This window comes from Danio rerio, chromosome 12 (assembly GCF_052040795.2).
Source record: "Danio rerio strain M-AB ecotype USA chromosome 12, GRCz13ab, whole genome shotgun sequence".
Classification (NCBI taxonomy): Eukaryota; Metazoa; Chordata; class Actinopteri; order Cypriniformes; family Danionidae; genus Danio; species Danio rerio.
In genome coordinates this window covers 18,179,300-18,198,148 of record NC_141032.1, presented here as the reverse complement: position 1 = coordinate 18,198,148, position 18,849 = coordinate 18,179,300, and the positions used below count along the sequence as shown (strand labels likewise).

The 18,849-nt window shown below is 35.0% G+C and overlaps 1 protein-coding gene across 6 annotated transcripts in view; it reads right to left on the bottom strand.

Annotated features, from left to right (window-relative positions):
* svild (supervillin d) overlaps positions 1 to 18,849 on the bottom strand; it is a 135,404-nt gene that overhangs the window by 18,544 nt on the left and 98,011 nt on the right. For 3 of the 6 annotated variants that reach the window (XM_087276008.1, XM_087276010.1, XM_087276012.1), the window contains 13 exons: positions 18,663 to 18,743; positions 18,389 to 18,572; positions 12,707 to 12,879; positions 12,289 to 12,444; positions 12,081 to 12,217; positions 9,509 to 9,656; positions 6,051 to 6,196; positions 5,744 to 5,919; positions 4,007 to 4,148; positions 3,629 to 3,926; positions 1,407 to 1,664; positions 1,110 to 1,317; positions 866 to 999 (listed from right to left, as the gene is read on the bottom strand). In XM_087276008.1, coding sequence (XP_087132134.1) covers positions 866 to 999; positions 1,110 to 1,317; positions 1,407 to 1,664; positions 3,629 to 3,926; positions 4,007 to 4,148; positions 5,744 to 5,919; positions 6,051 to 6,196; positions 9,509 to 9,656; positions 12,081 to 12,217; positions 12,289 to 12,444; positions 12,707 to 12,879; positions 18,389 to 18,572; positions 18,663 to 18,743 — 2,241 coding nt within the window. The remainder of the gene's footprint in view (positions 1 to 865; positions 1,000 to 1,109; positions 1,318 to 1,406; positions 1,665 to 3,628; positions 3,927 to 4,006; positions 4,149 to 5,743; positions 5,920 to 6,050; positions 6,197 to 9,508; positions 9,657 to 12,080; positions 12,218 to 12,288; positions 12,445 to 12,706; positions 12,880 to 18,388; positions 18,573 to 18,662; positions 18,744 to 18,849) is intronic. The other 3 variants (XM_087276009.1, XM_087276011.1, XM_087276013.1) reach the window with 1 other exon arrangement.

The window sequence follows — 18,849 nt, the reverse complement described above, 5'->3', positions numbered from 1 at the left end:
TCACGTGACCAATATCATCTAAACGTAACGTTAAACAAGAGATGTTTTCTTTCTTGCTTTATTTTTTAACATAGCTGATAGGCTAGGAACAATTTAGCAAACATTTATAACTTTTATTGGCTAAAATGTTGCTATAGGAAACTATATAAATTTGAATTATATAACTATAAATGTAAACGTAACGTAAAAATTGATGATGTAAAATGAGGATGTTCTTAGCTCATGTGTTTTTAATGTGTAGTAAACCAAGTTCATCACTGTCCTTACTAGTGCCTGAATTCATGCACACAACCTACTCATGAACGACCTCAGGAGCAAGGAAGCTGGCTAAGACCAAAGTCCCTTTATGGCTTGTCATTTCATTGAACGGCCATATTTAAAACACCTTTTGGACAGTTGGGCATTCAGTATGAATGGGGAAACCTTAAACCCTCCAAAACTGTTTGCCAAGCTAATGATTACATAATACATTTTGAATCACCAATAAAATTAAACAACAACTCTCCCATAAGTTTTGTTTCTAAAAGTTCAAATCAACGTTTGATTAAGTTGCCCGAGTTATGCACATTCAAATGCGCACACGAAAAGAACGAGAACACAACACCAACCTCATTTAAGACCATGTTACACATCGTCTTCTTAGTAGGGCTTCATCAGATTGCGCTGGTCTTTAGAATGTATTTTATATACCCCTGTTGCCATGGAAGTAAAAACTGTTGCCAATATAATGTATGTTTGCAGCAAGCATACTAGATATGAAATTGTCATGGCATCATAAGATACTATTCATGTGTCTGTTGTAATGTAATACCAATTCATAACAAAAAAACAGGGATGTTTTAAAAAGAAACAGTTTCTTTTGTACCTTCCAGCATGCAGTCGTATGCTTTCCTGTCCTGGTTGCCAAGAGCATCCCAAAATTCCTTGGACTCAGTTCCCTCTTCCATCTCATTCACTTTCAAACTGCTATTACTGTTCAAACCCATCTCACGAGGACAACTGTAAAACATTAATATATAAAAAAAAAAAAATCATCATACGGTAATCACATTTACTGTATTTGCGTAGAAAAAGCGTCAGGCTATGGATAATTCTAAAACTCTGCTCACGTTTGAGTGAGGCGCTCCACGGTCCTCTTTCCCACTTCCCGTGTACCAGGATGAGATTTACAGCCATGCCAAAGGTAAAGCTGTCCATTTTGCACACCAAGCAGCAACAAGCTAGCACGGGAGCGCAGGCTGGCACTACAGCACTCTACTTCAACCAATGAACCCTCCATCTTTGTCTCTCCACGCACACAGAACAAACGCCAGTCTCCTGAATGGCAAAAAAAACATACACACCAAAAACTTGCAACTCGTATAAGTGATAAAATAGGTCAAATATGCTTTATCTGTATTTGTTACCTGTGTTGGTAGAACTACCCTCCCTGCAGCCTTTGTGGATGACTAGCCCTCCGAGGAAGAGCTGGAGGAAGCAGGGTGGCTCTTTCCCTTGTGTGACCAGGACTTGCGCCCCTTTGTTGTTGCCCAGCTCAACAGTCATGAGGGCAGACGTGCCGCGGCCACTTACACTAGAGTGACGGCCCTGCCAGAAGAAGCACGCTGTACGCTCCCTTCCTGGGCCAGCTGTACTCAGTTCACCAGGCTTTTGTCTCTTACCCACTGTGAAAACGTATGATCAAATTTTTAAGCCCTCTTTAATCAAATGATGCTGCTTTTACAGTTGATACATCTGCTGCAGCTGTTCTGTTTTCACACTATGATATACAGCTGAAGTCAGATATATTAGCCCTCCTTTGAATTTTTTTTTTTAATATTTCCCAAATTATGTTTAACAGAGCAAGGAAATTTTCACAGTATGTCTGATAATATATATATATATATATATATATATATATATATATATATATATATATATATATATATATATATATATATATATATATATATATATAAGACACACTGTGAAAATATATATATATATTTCTTTTCTTCTTCTTTTTTTTCTGGAGAAGGTCTTACTTGTTTTATTTCGGCTAGGATAAATATTTTTTTTTTTTAAAAACATTTTAAGGTCAATATTATAAACCATTTTAAGCTATTTTTTTTTTCTCATCTGTCTACAGAACAAACCATCTTTATAAAATAACTTGCCTAATTACCCGAACCTGCCTAGTTAACCTAATTAACATAGTTAAGGCTTTAAATATCACTTTAAGCTGTATAGAAGTGTCTTGAATGCTGTCTAGTAAAATAATATGGCAAAGATAAAATAAATCTGTTATTAGAGATTAATTATTAAAACTATTATGTTTAGAAATGTGTTACAAAAAAATCACCCCGTTTCACAAAAAATTGAGCAAAAAAAAAAAAAAACAGGGTGAATAATAAATCAGACAAAATTAAATTTGTCTTAAAGCCTTCTTCATTCGCTAATTATCATCATTTATGTTGGCTTAGCAGTCAAAAATGGGACAAACGGGCACATGTAAAGCCAAATTTTGGACTTAGTCAGTGGGGTGGGTCTTTCGAACCAACCCGAACCCCTCTTGGCAACAGGCCTGTATATATATGAACATCCTTCACCTGGGCACGTCTTTTTATAAAGCAGCAGCTCTGCCACATGTATGTATATCATAAAGAGTCATTGAGAAAAAAAACCTGAATCAATATTTTCGCTGTTTTGTTTTACAGATTTGAAAACTTTAATATAGACACATAAATACTTCATTCTCTCTTATTCTCTCAGCAAGTATGATTTTGTTTTTAACTAAATGATAACCATCTAACTCTCAACCATGTGACTTAATTGTAACATGTTGTAAAGCCAATTCTAAGTTGCTGTAGTGTTGAATTTCATTACATCATCAGATCAATGTCTTTGCCTGTACAAATAGTGAACTTGTGACCCTTTTCCTTCTAAACAGGTTTGTTGAATTTCATCCACGGAGCTTAAAAGCTTTTTTTCTGGATTCCAATGTGTGCATTAAAGCCAATAGTGGGTTTAGAGTTTCTTAATTCATTAATTTTTCATTCATATTATAAGTTCATATATATATATATATATATATATATATATATATATATATATATATATATATATATATATATATATATATATATATATATACATATATATATATATATATATATATATATATATATATATATATATATATATATATATATATATATATATATATATATATATCTATATATATATATATATATATCTATATATATATTATATATATATATTTATTATATGACCCCTAAAAAGTGCACAAAGCTTCAAAGTAGCATTACATCATTAAGACTGTACAATACGGTTCCAGTGGTTGATGTTAATGTATTTACTAATATGATCAAATACATTTATTACAGTATTTATTCACCTTTAAATGTTAGTTAAAAGCAATAACGTTGTCCATTGTTAGTTCATGTCAACTTATAATGCATTAACAAGCATTTGGATTTTAATAACGCATTAGTACATGTCAATATATGATTAATAAATGCTGTACAAGTATTGTTCGTGACTAGCTCATGTTAGTAAGTACATTAACTAATGAAACCTTCAAGTAAAGTGTGACAATTATATCATCACTGTTCCCTGTATCACTCACCAACATTAGTAACTGAGTACTTCCATCTGATGACGTAAGTGTCCCCCTCGTGCAGCTGACCTACGCTCTCTGGCGGGATCTCAAAATCATCAAACTCTCGAATGTGCCATGCGTCTACAGCAATTGTGGCCAGTTCAGCCTGCCGTCCATCTTCAGAAAAGACCAATCCGTGACCTCTCTGCACATCCACACCCTCCAATAGCATCTTCACAGGTAACGGCACACCCGCCAGCATCTGTTTGACATCACACGGCCTCAGTTCGGAGTCACAAGTAGGAAGGAACTGATGTACTGAATTCTAGAGGTGAAAGAGAGAATACTCTTTATTATACTTTCAAAAGAGAGAAGAAAGTTATCAAGGCTGCCACTATCTATTACCTTCACCTCCTCCACCACAGGTTCATCTTTGGGGGGTTTCCTTTCTGCCCAATCTAGAAACTTCTCTCGGAACAGAGCAGTTTCGTTGTGTTCTGACAGCCGGCCAAACAAGGCCCAATTTGGCCTGCCCTCTCCCTGTCTGCTTAAAAACAAAGACACAAAAGGTGCAAAATTCTTGAGTCTAAATCAAATATACATAGACTAAAGTCAAACTGAGAACACATATTTCTATTTCACCTTTTCAACTGCATACACATAAACAGACATACCAGTGCAAATTGTAAAGTTACTCATATTTAGTTTCTGACTTAACCAAAAGGAAAAAATAAATAAAATGTTTCCATTGTTAAGGTTACTCAGATTCTATAATATAATGTTAAAAAAATGTTATGTCCTAAAATAAAATTTAACACCGCTGATGTAGGATGTACACATCCTTGTAAAATGGCTTTAACATTATTTGTGAATGTACAGTGCACCCGGATGTATTCATGGTGCTTCACTTTTTCCACATTTTTTATGTTACACCCTTATTCCAAAATGGATGAAATTGATTTATATCCTCAACATTATACACACAATGCCCCATAATGACAATGTGAACAAATATTTTTTGAAATTGTTTAAAAAATTGTAAAAATAAAAAAAAAAACAGAATAATCACATGTACACAAGTATTAACAGCATTTGCTCAATACTTTGTTGATGCACCTTTGGCAGCTATAACAGCCTCAAGTCTTTTTGAAAATCATGCCACATGCTTGACACACCTGTGTTCGGGAATTTTTGCCAATTCTAAAAATTCAGAAGTTTTTGACTTAACCAAAATGACTGCACTGCACAAAATGATTTTCTTACTTTAGTCCAATAAAGTGGCATTTTGTAGACAAACAAAAAATATCGTCTTGCTTTAAGAAAAAAAAAGGCCAAAATAATGTGCGGTAAGCAAAATAATCAATGTGCCAAAGAGAAAAACAAGATAATTTTGCTTGAAAGCTCACTTAGTTTTGGCATGTTGTTCCTTGAAACAAGACAGCCTTTTTCTTAGTCTAGAAAATGCTTCTTGATTTAAGAATTTTTAGATTTCTGGACTAGAAACAAGACAAAACAAGTAAGAAAAAAAGTTTTCAGTGTCTGGCAGTCTTACAAGATCTTGCCATACTAACTGAACTAAGCCATTTACTTAAAATGAAAACTATAAATGATTTAATATACCATGCATTCATATTTACTGTTTGTTTAACAATTCACATACAGTTAAACTGTTAAAAAAAAAAAAAAAAAGTTTATAAAATGTGTTGTGTTTAACATTTAAGATATCCTTTAATCATACTGTACCACTTGAGGGCAGCATTGTAGTTGTAAGGAACTTGCATCATGTCCTGGTTTTAATCCAGAGCTCTTCACCTCTAATTCTATAGGACCTCTGCCCTGTTGAGTGTTGGTACAATCCTACTCATAGACACCTGAGCAAGCTCTCTGGACTGGTCCGTTTGATCAGAGTTTAAGCTAAACTTACCAGGGTAGTGATTCTCCATGACCAATTTTGATAAATAAAGTGTTACTGAGATTTATTTGAGTTCATTGCTTTTCGAGAGCTTTATAAACCACTCTTAAGGCTCAAGAAAATAACAAGAAATATGGCCTACAAAAGACCAATCAGCTAATAAACGTACTAAAACACCACATAGATCACCAATACAAGCTGTAATTACAAAGATTGAAGATGCCACTCACTTAGCATTGTCTTTATTGGCTGAAGAGGGATCAAGGGGGTTGACTCTACATGTGCTGTAGTCGTACGCGCCACTCCAGATCTGTTTGCCCAGCTGTACTGCCACCTTCCTGTCACTCAAAGGAACATCCTTTCCTGTCCAGACATACACTTCGCTACCAAAGTCAAACACCAGAGCCTGTCACATACAGCACATGTAGAGTTCAGCTGAATTGAAACAAGCACAGTTTACCACAAACACGTGTGTAGTTTACTAATGAACGACCACAAAAGCACAGAAGGCCACAAAAGAGGCTATAAACGTCACACCTCTTTAGAGTTGAGCATAGACACACTAGGGATGGATGCCCAGGCCTCATCATATGGAACCAACTTATCCTCCACCAGCCTATAAACACAGTTTGACTCTATTATAGCACTCTCGTAGAGTTCATCTTCCCCCGGCTCCCCTGCACCTGTAAAACACAAGACACACACAAGTGTGAAACTACAGCAAATCACTTGCTGACTTGATTTGTTTAGATTACAAGAGTATGCAAACTGCTTGCCGCTAATATAATGCTACACATCAGAATTTAACCACAACTACTTACTTTCAATCAAGACTTAACCTACTATGTTTATGTGAGCACAGACATTTTGGAATAAAAAAATACTGTGTATATTTGACTGTTTACTAGCAATACAATGATAAACCGAACTGCATTTGACATAGTGACTAAGACAGGGGGGCTCTGTGAGCATGCTTTTCACTCAGCATCGATATGCCTACCATGTATTGTCACAGAATTACACAGAAGTGATATTATTGTCATTTTAAGAACATTGTATGCCACTGAAAGTCACAAAACATTTTTTTATTGTTTAGTCTGTTTCAATTCTATAATATAATCTTTAATAATAAACTTGACACCGGTGATGTAGAATGTACACATTCTTATAAAATAGCTTTAACATTGTTTGTGAAGGTATGTCATTTTGACAATTTGAATGTCATTTTCAGCAAAGGGTGAACAATCCCATTTGTTTAGCTATTACTTGAGCTTGCTTATGAGATAACAGAGGCTGCACAATCTGCTAAAATGTTTAAGGCATTCATTTTTTATGTAAGCTTGATGGGCAGTACATATTGTGCCTCCAAAAATTATTATACACAGATTATTGTGACAAGCCTAAATGACAAAATAACGTTTTCTGCTAATTATTAGATAGAGGCACATAAGGTATTTTCTAAAAGTCATAAAGTAAATACTGTATCATGATTGTATTCATTAATGATTTTGGGTTTGAATGGGCTCTATTTTAACAATCTAGGCACAAAGTCTAAAACACTTAGCGCAAAAGCATTAAGAGCGTATCCGAATAAACTTTTGCTATTTTAAGTAAGGAAAAATACAGGAAGGGTTGTGCTTGGTCAGAAAGGGTTGTGCTTATTCTCTTCAAGAGTAATGGGTGTGTTTTGGGCATAACATGTATTAAACCAATATGTATAATAGAAAATCATAAAAAAAAAAAAAGTGTCAGTTGTGTCACGCTACGGCACATTTACTATTTACTGGGCAGAATTTGTAAGTGGAAAAACTGAATGCTTCACTAGCTAGAAAACAGTTAAACAGACCATTTGCAGCACGAGGATATAGAACGACCCTCTTCATTCTGCCTTTTTACTCTCTCCTTATTTTAATTTTACTCTTTAATCCTTTACTTTCGTGGATAAGGAAACGGTGTTGTACGCACTTTACTAAAGACATCCATCAGCCTACATGTTTAATTTAATTTGTTAAGCACAAAGATTTGTTTCAAAACTATTTCTAAATTCAGTTCTAATTTCTAACAAAGTAATAAATAAACAATAATAACAAAGTGTGGTCAAAAAACTGAGTTATAGCCAAACACACATACTATTCTTATGCCCCATATGGTCCAAAAGCCAACAGGTGGGCAAATTTAAACTTGTTTTTATTAAAATAAATATAAATATACATATATTAATATACTACTAATAATAATAACATTATACAAAATTCCCCCCGAGATAAAGAATACATGGAGGTTGCTTTTTATATTTATGTAGAAATTAATAATGTTTGTAATATTTTAATCCTGGAATTATTTTTCATTTGTAAAGATAATGTGTATTGCTGTACATCTTGTGTGTATTGAGAATTGTTAGGTGTTTAAGGTACACAACTAACATGCTCTGCTTTGGACTTTAGAGCAACGAACCAATTATGAACCTTAACACACCTCCTTCATAAACCAGCACACCCATGAGTCTACAAAGTAATGCAAATGGATTTGCAATTTAAACATTGTAGTGCAAAACAGGAAAATAAGAGTTGCATTGGACTGAAAATAGCAATACAACACACCAAGCACATCTTGCGCCGGGTGTATGATTGATGAGAGGGCCCAGTGAGATTATGTATTCACTACTTGTCAAAAGTTTTTTTTTTTTTTTTTTTAACTATTCTATTCATCAATGAGGCATTTATGAAATGTTAAAAATTGTTAAAAATATTTATTAAATGTAATATAATAAAATTTATTTAAATAAAAAAACTCTTTCTTATTGAATGTAGTTTCAAATAAAACTATTACTCCAGTCATTACTGCTTTTATAACTAATACCATTAATAATAATAATAATAATAATAATAAATAATAGTAAAATAATAATAAAAATAATAATAATAATAATAATGATATTATTCATATTAATAATAATAATAATTATCCTACTGACCCCAAACGTTTGACCGTTAGTGTGTATGTGTGTTTTGTTTTGTTGTGGGAGGTGTTTTTGTGTGTTTGTCCCATACAAATGCACTTGGTCTCTTTATGCAGTTTTGTTAACCTCCCTAGTTGCTGCACAGTGTCGATTTCCTGCAGGAAACAAAACATATTATGGAAGTGGGTAACCCTGCACATTAAACTAAAGCCTATAAGCAGTTCCACAAGAGTACCATCCAGACCAAAACCAACTGTAAACAATTATTTAGATTTCTTTCTCTGCTCTACACACATTAGTTTCTACAGAGTGCTTCAACAGATAATGACATCTTACAGCAAGATTGCTGACAATCATAACACACTACTGAAACATTTTAAACCCTAACAAATCTTTGTAGACAGCTAAATTGCATACTTCATTCCCAGGATAAGCTCATGTAGCATTTTGTTGAACAATACACCATACGTGTCCTCCATCTCTAGTGCAAGTTCACAAGCGAGTTGTTTCTGCATATAAGTTACTGTAACTGGAAGTTTTTTTGTTTTATTTTTTACTTTAAAGTTTGAATTTCTTTCATTAGCATTTTATAAATCCAAATCCACCAAAGACCACAGGTTCAGATTAAAAACATACATACAATTCAAAAAAGTAGTGTTCTCTTGAAAAAAGAAGTCACATGCATTTTAAATTACAGTATACTTTATAGAAAAGTGTAAAGTCGATAAGTCAAACGAACATGTTTGACACGCTTCCAATTTCTGACCAAGATTTATAATGGAATTTCATGATAATAGTATAATAAAGCAAGAATAATAGCTTTTAAATAATTTTACCTATTCTAATGAAATTCTTGGCAAGTCTAGCAAATAATCCAAATGATTACATAACATGAGTTAATTCTGACTTAGGGTCAATGGTTTGTATATAAAAATCTAATGAGCGAGTGTATTTATGTAGGGAAAGGTTGTCATTTTAACATCTGTCCTCCATGTGCACGGACTGGCAGAATATGCATTTTTGTAAGTGCCTGCACCTCTGTAGTCAGTCTTTCCACCCAGCAGACTCCAGAACTCTTTGGCCAAACGGTTGTCTGTGTTGATTCCCTCTTCCAGCACCGTGACCTGTGAAGCTTTGCAACCCAGATCTCTCTTCGTCTGGATGTACTGAGCCATCTCTGAGCCCTGAAATAGACATAAATAATATAGAATTGGTTAATGCTTAAAAAAAAATAAACAAATACATTCAAGAAAAATATTCTACTGTATTTTTTTTTTTTTTTACAGTTAACTATGGATCTACAACTCTATTGTATTATTGTGATATTAGCCTAATTAAAATAGAACCCCTGCAATCAAAACTAACTTTTTCGGAGTATGAGTACTTTTACGGTCATCTATAAAGTAGCATGCTCATGCTCAAAAAAAGGACATAATTTGTATTAAGATTCATGCATTTCAAAACATTAGTCTCTCATAGCATTTCCTTGAGCTTCAGCTTTTCATCAGATTCTCCAACCAAATAGTTTCTAAAGCATCCCAACTACAACACCATACATACATACATACATACATACATACATACATACATACATACAAACATACATACAAACATACAAACATACACACGCATATATATAAATATAAATCTATTTATTTATATAAGTGTTTCTATACAATGAGTCAATCAAAGAGAGGGAAAAATGGAAATTGCAGGTTATAATAAATAACTTGTGTTTCAGAAGACACAGTCAAAACAGTTAACACGTAGTGGCTTTGAGCAGCCGTTCAAGACAGTACAGGAAGCAGGTAATAATACTTTAATGACAAACATTGGCTAAGGGATTTTACAATAACCAAAGCAACATTTCAGATGTTTTACAACATGGTCAATCCGCTGATTTGTACATTAATGCTGCTCCATCGCAACCATTTTTGTGTCTCCATCATAGTTTATTCACATTTTTTTTTGTAATAACTTGACTGATGGTCCCTTTAATGCATTTTGTTAAATTTAAATAGCATTGCATCTAGTACATGCCAACTAATTCTTATTAGATTATAAGTAGACTGTTAGGTTGGATTTAGTGTAAATTGACATGTACTTGCAAAGTTTCTTATAGTCAGTTAAATGTGTTAAAGAAATAGTCTCAGCAGATTTTAAGCAGGCAAACTACTAATATTCAAATGAGAACTAATTAGTTAACATGTAAGTGCAACTTTTAGTCAGCAAAATTTGCAATAAGGGCCATCAAAATAAAAAGTCGAACCATTTTCTCTTATTGGATAAAACTGTTACAGTACAACATCTGTTACAGTACTGTTACAACATCTTGTTCATGAGCATCTTGGCATTTCCATCAAGCATTTTTTATGCAATATTTAAAAAAGTGCATAAGAAATAGGCGAATGGAAACATAGCTAGTGTAAAGAAATGGATAGAGCACCATTTATAACACAGACCCATAGTTCGTGGAAAGCAACGCAAATCTTGTATGTATTATACTGTAATCATAAAATAGTCCATTCATTTATTATTAGTTTATTATTTATCATTAGTTTTCTTTTTGGCTTAGTCCCTTTATTAATCCGGGGTCGCCACAGCGGTATCAACCGCCAACTTATCCAGCTTTTTTTTTTACGCAGCGGATGCCTTTCCAGCTGCAGCCCATCTCTGGGAAACTTCCACACTCACTCAATTACACTCATACACTACAGACAATTTAGCCTACCCAATTCACCTGTACCATACGTCTTTAGACTGTGTGGGAAACCGGAGCACCCGGTGGAAACCCACACAAACTTAGGGAGAACATGCAAACTTCACACAGAAATGCCAACTGACCCAGCCGAGGCTCGAACCAGTGACCTTTGTGCTGTGAGGCGACAGCACTACCTACTGCCATAAACTACCTACGTCGCCATAAAATAATCCAATCACAGATAATTATTTTGAAATACTGACAGCGGTTGGTGTAGCTTCTCAGTGACCTACAATCCTTTGTAGTGACAGATCCTGCAACAGAACACCTGAAAACATGTGGAAATACCATATATAATAAATTGATTTAACTTCAGTCGAATGTTTGTAAAAAATCCTTTTGTACAAACTGTGTTTTTCAGATTACAAAAAAACTGTACAAAAGCACGCACATCCCTCTTAACTGGGTGCTCAGCCAAAACCGCTAAAAGTGCAAATTAAATGTTAATCAAAGGCAGCAATACCAAGGCTCCAAAAATACAAATTTATTAAATTAAAAAGGCTGACAAAGAGTGTGTAACGTTTTGAGCCACCCGGCTCTTCATCATCTGACAGCTCTTCATCATCTGACAAAGAGCTGGGTGGCTCGAAACGTTACACGCTCTGTGTCAGCCTTTTTAATTTAATAAATTTGTATTTTTGGAGCCTTTTAACTTTTTATTATTAACTTTTCAGATTACAGCTATTAGAAATTAAAAGTTAAAAAAACATGGACATTAAGGCCAATTAAATAGATTACACGATTACATACATAATATTACAACAATGTTGAATGTTACTTGTTCTCATTTATTACATTGTCATTTGTAAATCCAAGTATGCTTTTTTCACCTAATTTTTGTTATTACCTTTGCTTTTTCTATGACGTTTGCAAATTCTCCACTCCAGAAGAAACACTGTTTGGGGGTGATGAGCAAGTAGCAGTCTCCACTGTTCAGAGAGTTGGCTGTCGGTTCAACCAGACGTACCTGAACATGTCTGCGGCCTGCATAAATTAATAGCAGTGTTAAAAGCAGAACATGTACATCAAGTACAAACTTGTACTGACCTCTATACCTTTAATGTGGATGAGCATGAGCTTGTGGAAAGGCACAGCACCGTTGTTAGTCACTACCTCTGTTGACTTTACACTTCGTAGGTTGACTTTCTTGAAGTTTTCTTTACTGGCCAGACCTGCCAAAGCGGTGTCTGCCAAATTTGAGTGTTTGGCCACTAAAAACATTTACAAAAACCAAAAGCATTTCAAAATCTAAATAACAGTTTTCATTTGTGCAACATCAACATTAGCTGATTTTACATTAGCAAACATAGCTGTTTCTTTGATAAAAAACAATAAATGGTTGACGTAATTGGAGGGACGTGGCTAAGCATATTTCACTTAAACTGTCATCTTTAAAGGACTGCCATTCCAAAGCTGAAGCAAATGTAATACAAATATTCCATGAATTCAACACAAACCGTAAAAGAGACTTACTCCGCTCCATTTGTATTCTTTTGGTCTCCACCGAGGCCACATTGAGTCTCTGCTCAGTGTAAGTCTGCCTAAGGTCATCTCGTGCTGCCAGGACACGAAGAGGGTTTCTTGAGCTCTTGGCTCGTCTGCATGGCCGCACTGAACGCTTGTGTTCCTCAACTGCAGATGCTAGTCTAAAGTTAACAAAGAATGCATCCATTACTGGTCTATGACTCACTGTTTAGCTTTCAAAAAGTTTGTGACCCCACACAGTCATGTACAAATTCTTACTGATCCATGCTAATAGGTACAGATTTTAACCAGTCATGGGTGGGGCTTACACCTACCATGATTTCTCAATTAAGGGAAATCTGGAACAGAGTGTTTTTAAACACTGCTTCTAATGTATGAGAATTTTATACACTGTAAATCCCATCAGTCAACTTTATCAAAAGAAATGATGAGTGTAGTTAACTGAAAATTTACTGAAAGTTAATTCTACTCATTTGAAAACAGTTTTGAACTGTGTTGAAGGTTATGAGTTAATTAAATACCTCATTACTTCAACTTAAATAGAGTAAATTCACAGTACTATATAGATTAGTTGTTTTGTTATAGTCAAATGGTTTGTAGCAATCGTTTTCCTCAAACGGTTTAAGTTGCCTTGACTCTTTTGGTTTTACAGTACTCAGTTGGTTTGAGTTCTCTTAATTTATTGGGTTTTACCGTGCTCAAAATGCATTGTTTATGTATGTGGACTAGTTTCACAGTACTCATTGGGACTAATTTAAAGGGTTTGTTGCAATCGGTTTCCTCAAATGGTTTGAGTTATCTTAACTTTTTGGGTTTTACAGTGTACATAAAAAAACACTGTGTTTTTTTTACCTCTATATTATGGCTGCATAACAGGTCTACTTTAAAAACAGGTAACATTTTTGCTATCCTCATGGCCTTCATTGGACACTGGGAACAACTTAGGCCCAATCCCAATTAAATTTTTTGTACCCCTACCCCTTCCCCTTGGCCCTTACCACCAAGGGTTAAGGGGAAGGGCTTCAAAGTTTGCCCCTAAGAATTGGGACAGCACTACAGCACCCGCACACATCATCATATGTCATTGTGATCTCTTGCTTCATATAAGATCACGATCGCGACTGTTGTAGTTATATTATTGTTGAACAATATTATTATATAAGTTGTGCAATTTTTTGGTATTTATCTTCAGGAGATCACTGAAGGCATATATTATGTTATCATAACGATATAATGTGGCAATAAGATCGTAACTGTACTGTGCATTTCCACAGGGGCCATATTCATCTGTGTAAACACACCAAAAACAGCATTAACATTATATCAGACACTGTAAAAAGCCCATTCTCAGCCACTAGACATTACTGACAGGGTGTCCGAGTCTCATCGAGTGTCAGAATGTTGTGGAACTGCTATACAAGAGTTATGATTATGGATTATAGATTGCAAAATTTAGCGGGTTTTATTTTATCTTTTTTTTTTAAAAGCATGACGGTAAAACAAGTACACAGTTATGAAAATGTCAAAACATGCTTGTTTGTTGTAAAAATTCATAAAAATGACAAAAAATACTAATTTGTGGATCTCTTTATTTCCGGGTGCAGTGATTCTACTGTTGTGGCTGGTGTGTTCTGGGAAATTTTCTTACACCTTGGTTTCGAGTGTGGTCTTGAAAAATCTTCATTTGAAGGGGTATTTACCCCTTTCCTTTAGCCCAATGCCTTCAAGTTAAAGAGAATTGGGACACCCCCAGCCCTAGAAGTGAACGCGCAAAACGAGGGGGAAGGGGAAGGGCTAAGGGGTAGAATTGGGATTGGGCCTTACTCTCTACTACTCATTTACCAATAGCACCACATCTTAAAGGTTCCACAGACTGCATATATCAAATTAAATTGTTCTTTGATATTTACATAGAAGGTATGTGGTATAGGTTAAGTGAAAAAAAAATTCTGATGAAACATTCAAAATGGTCTGCTTTTACCTTATTTGGAAGGGTCATTAATATTAATGATTATCACACAGCAAACAAAAATATGCTTTCGAGGATGAATGCAGGAGCTGTGATGTGTGAATACAAAAAGTAAACTAATCATATTTTCATTTTGGAACAACTGTGCTGGCAGAGTGTGAGAAATGTTGCCAGGCTACCAGCTTCTTCATAACAGGCTAAGTAATAGTGCACTACTTGTTGTTGTTGTTTTTTTTTTTTTGTAATTTAACAAAGTAATCATCAGATAAAAATTACTTTTAAAAACAGACATATCTGATCATAATCCAAATCACTATTTACATAACATTTGTGTTACCAAAGCAAGGACTTACACAATGACTGTATTATATTCCAAAGAGCTTCGTTATCAGTGCCATCATAGAAAATGAAACCGTATCCGTGGTGACTGGCTTAGACTGGCACAAAAAGGAAAGCAAATCAGAAGCATTTAGTCTGATAGCGGAAAAGTGGTTAAGCAGCTCCAGAGCTCCAGCTACTTGAATTATGGGTTGTGGCTAAACTAGGTTAAATTATAATTCTATCTGACAAAAGCAACTTCAACAGCTGCATCTATCTAATTGCAATTCTACTATTTAGGCCTTTTAACTAGGGGTGGGCAGGCAATAAATCACTAATTCAAGAATGTCTAAGAAGACATTTTTACTGACACACCCAGAAATTTAACTAAGAATTTTAAGAATCCTGCATGTAACATACGTCAAGAATAAGCACTGTAATCAGTGTAAACAGCACAGCTTTCCCAACAAACACACAATGTTGCCTTGACGTAAAGACCTTTCTACAATGTTGTACCAGCCTTGTAAAAACTTTGAGGATTTACATTGTTGCTGAAGGTTGTCACAATGGTGTCATAATGTTGTCATTTAAATGGCTGTGACTTTAGATTATGCTTAGGCGGCATGGACGACCACTGTACAACATTTACTCATCATCAATGAATCCGTTTAAATTTCAACAGACCATTTGGCGCCATTCAACAACGACAGAGGAGAAGTAAGTACTGCTTTATTTGTCTAAATAAATAATTCATCAGTGGTCAGTTGTGTTCCAGTTGTGTCAAGCTCTGATCTGTCCACTCTTGTTTACTGCATATTTTGACTTGTGGCTGCTGTGGATCCATCTCTGAACTGGATTCTCTGTTGAATTTCTTTCTCTGACTGCTTTCTCCGTTCCAACAACTACACTAGTCTTCGGCTGCGCTTCCCGGTCTTCTGTCTGCATTTTAAATAATTAACTATTTAATATTTTAATGCTTTCTTGTTTACTTCTCCTGTTTGTTTACTTTCTCAATTTACATTTTAATTTAACTTTGAGTTTAATTAAAGTTGATTATTTAATATAATCTAAACTTTATTTTATACTGTTTGCTTGTAACTGGATGTGTACTATATGTATTAAATGTTGTAAAATATATAATAAAAAGGTTTGATTATATTCATTTGAGTGGCATTTTTACACTTCAAAGCCTACACATGCAGTTGTTAAAATAAGAGAAAAAAAAGAATGAACAATATTTAATATTAAGCAATACTGGACCATTATTACTGCTTATCCTGTATTCTAAGCAGTGTTGATAAACTGCGAGGAAAAAAAGCATTTTTACATATAGTAAGAACGTTGTCTCATGGTTGCTGAATGTCAACCGACAATGTTGCTAAAGCCTTCTCACGTCTTACATTTCTACGTTGTAACAATGTATCGAGCATGTAAGTGGCGACGTTGCCATGTTGTACAAGACATAACTACAATGTAAATGTATTTTTTTGGGTTGGAATCCAATCAGACTTATTTCCAGGAAGATTGGATAAGATTGTGCAAACTTAACTCACAGAAATCCTGTATATTTAAACTAATCTGAGGATGACTGAGGATCTGCTGAAGAGTTTCCAGAATAGTGCATAGTCCAACATTTAATAACACTAACCCTAACACTAGAAAAGAAGGCAGCTTATAGTGCTCCAAAATCTCTATGTACATTTCAGCAATAATGGTGCCACCACAGAAGTGTAAGTTATCTTTGCCAAGGGCACTGACACAACCCCATACCATGATACTGGCTTTTGGACTTGCTGCTGGTAACAGTCTGGAGGATTTTTTTCTTCTTTGGTCTGGACCAAATGGCATCAATTTATCCAAAAATGTACCTTAAATACTGATTCATTTGACCACAGTACAAGTTTCCACTTTGCAGTGGTCCAACCCAGATGCCTCCGAGCCCAGCGAAGTTGACGGTGCTTCTGGACATTGTTAACATATGGCTTCCTTTTGGCACAGTACAGTTTTAACTTGCATTTGTGGATGTAACTAGCTGTATGTATTGTGGAAAATTTTTTGGATGCTGCTTTTGTAGCAAATTCTAATCAGAATCACATGTTAACATGTTGTTTCAAATCACATCATTATTTAAGTAATTTACCTGATTATTAGCCCTAAGTTGCTCAAGTCCACACTTTTTTGGAATGTGTTGCAGGTCTAAATGATAGGAAATAATGTATTTTGTGTTCATATCAATGAAATACAAGTCAAATATAACACTACTTTTCTATTTATTTGCATTTTCCATAGTGTTTAAACTTTTTCTGATTTGGGGTTGTGTATACATATATACACACCCGTTACCTCCTATTTTTCTTTCCCTACAGCATTCAAGCCACAAACACCAAATTCAGCAAACACCTTAAGAGGCCGATCACACTGAACGTGCATATAGGTTCCAAAAACGCGAGGTGCACCTCACTGGCTTTTTGTTGACAAGAAAAAAAGGAGCACGGTGCGCTTTATGTCGCTAGGCAACGACTGAATCAGCTGGATATTGTTTGAGAATGTTGCTGTTGATATTAATTTTAATAATTAATAATATTGTGATATTCATGATTTGTGAAATCATACAGCTCTGGATAACCCAAAACAGCAACCACAAGTCTCTCCTTCATCTTCAAAAGTCTCCGTTGTTGTCACAAACACTGCAGGCACCTCAACGGAAACCCCGCCTCTGCTTTCCTTTGATTGGAGAATGAAAAAGACGTGAGTGACATGAAGTAAAATGCTACTCAGAGTTGACTTTTTTTCAACTGAGAGCGCATGGCGCAAGGACAAAAAACACGAGGCGCAGCAGGCGGATAAAACGCATAAGCAGCGCACAAAACGCTCACGGCTGTTAATAAACCATTCAAAAGAGGCGCCTCTCAAGGCATAAAGCTCGTTTGGTGTGTTCTCTAACTGTGTGTGTTTTTATTTGATCCAACTTATGCAATTGCCATATCAGACTTTCAAACACAAAACAAATTCTCATAGACTTCCATGAAGGGGCATTTTATCACTAGCTAGATTTTGTCCTAAATTTAGCAAAGCATTTTAGCAGAATACCTCACAAGCTAGCTTCAAACTTTCAACTTTCTCAAAAGTGTTTCAAAGCTTTGTTGAGCCAGCAACCAACTTGACATCAAACTTTACTCTTAGAGCTGTTCTTGGTGTCTGATGAAACCAAAACAAAAGTGTAATTGTTCAGGCCAAGTTGCAGCCTATAATTTATTTAATATTTTAAGCCCAAGAGTTGTTCAAGAATAGTTCATACAGAGATCCAGTTAATATGTAAACCACCTTTTATAAATGCATATTTTATTATACAGCACAAAAATCAGATAAAAACCCTTTCTCACTTGGGCGTGTTGGACTGAATAATGCTGAAGTCTTCTTCCTCATCCAGCAGGACACTGGAGCTCAGAGCAGTGGGCGATAAGCATTTGTAGAAACGCCCAAATGTCTCCTCGTCATCAAAGGTCATCACCTCTTTTTCTTTCTCCTCCATCACCTCGATTGTGGAGTTCTTTGTGCCCAAACTGCCTGCATATTAAGCAAAAAGAAAAGCAGATCACTGAAAACTGTTTCAATATGTAGAAACACATTGTTAATGAAGCAATTTTAATAAATAACCTTTATTATGAAGTTTGTCCAAAAATGACTCCAGTTTGTCCAGTCTTTTATCTCCCTCAGCATCAGGACGCGTGGAGATTTCTGCCCAGGAGATGTTTCCACACATAAAAGAAAACCACTTGTATAGACAACAGCCTCAGCAATATATCATTGTGGCATGTGAGTACTTAAACAAAGGTCAAAGAAA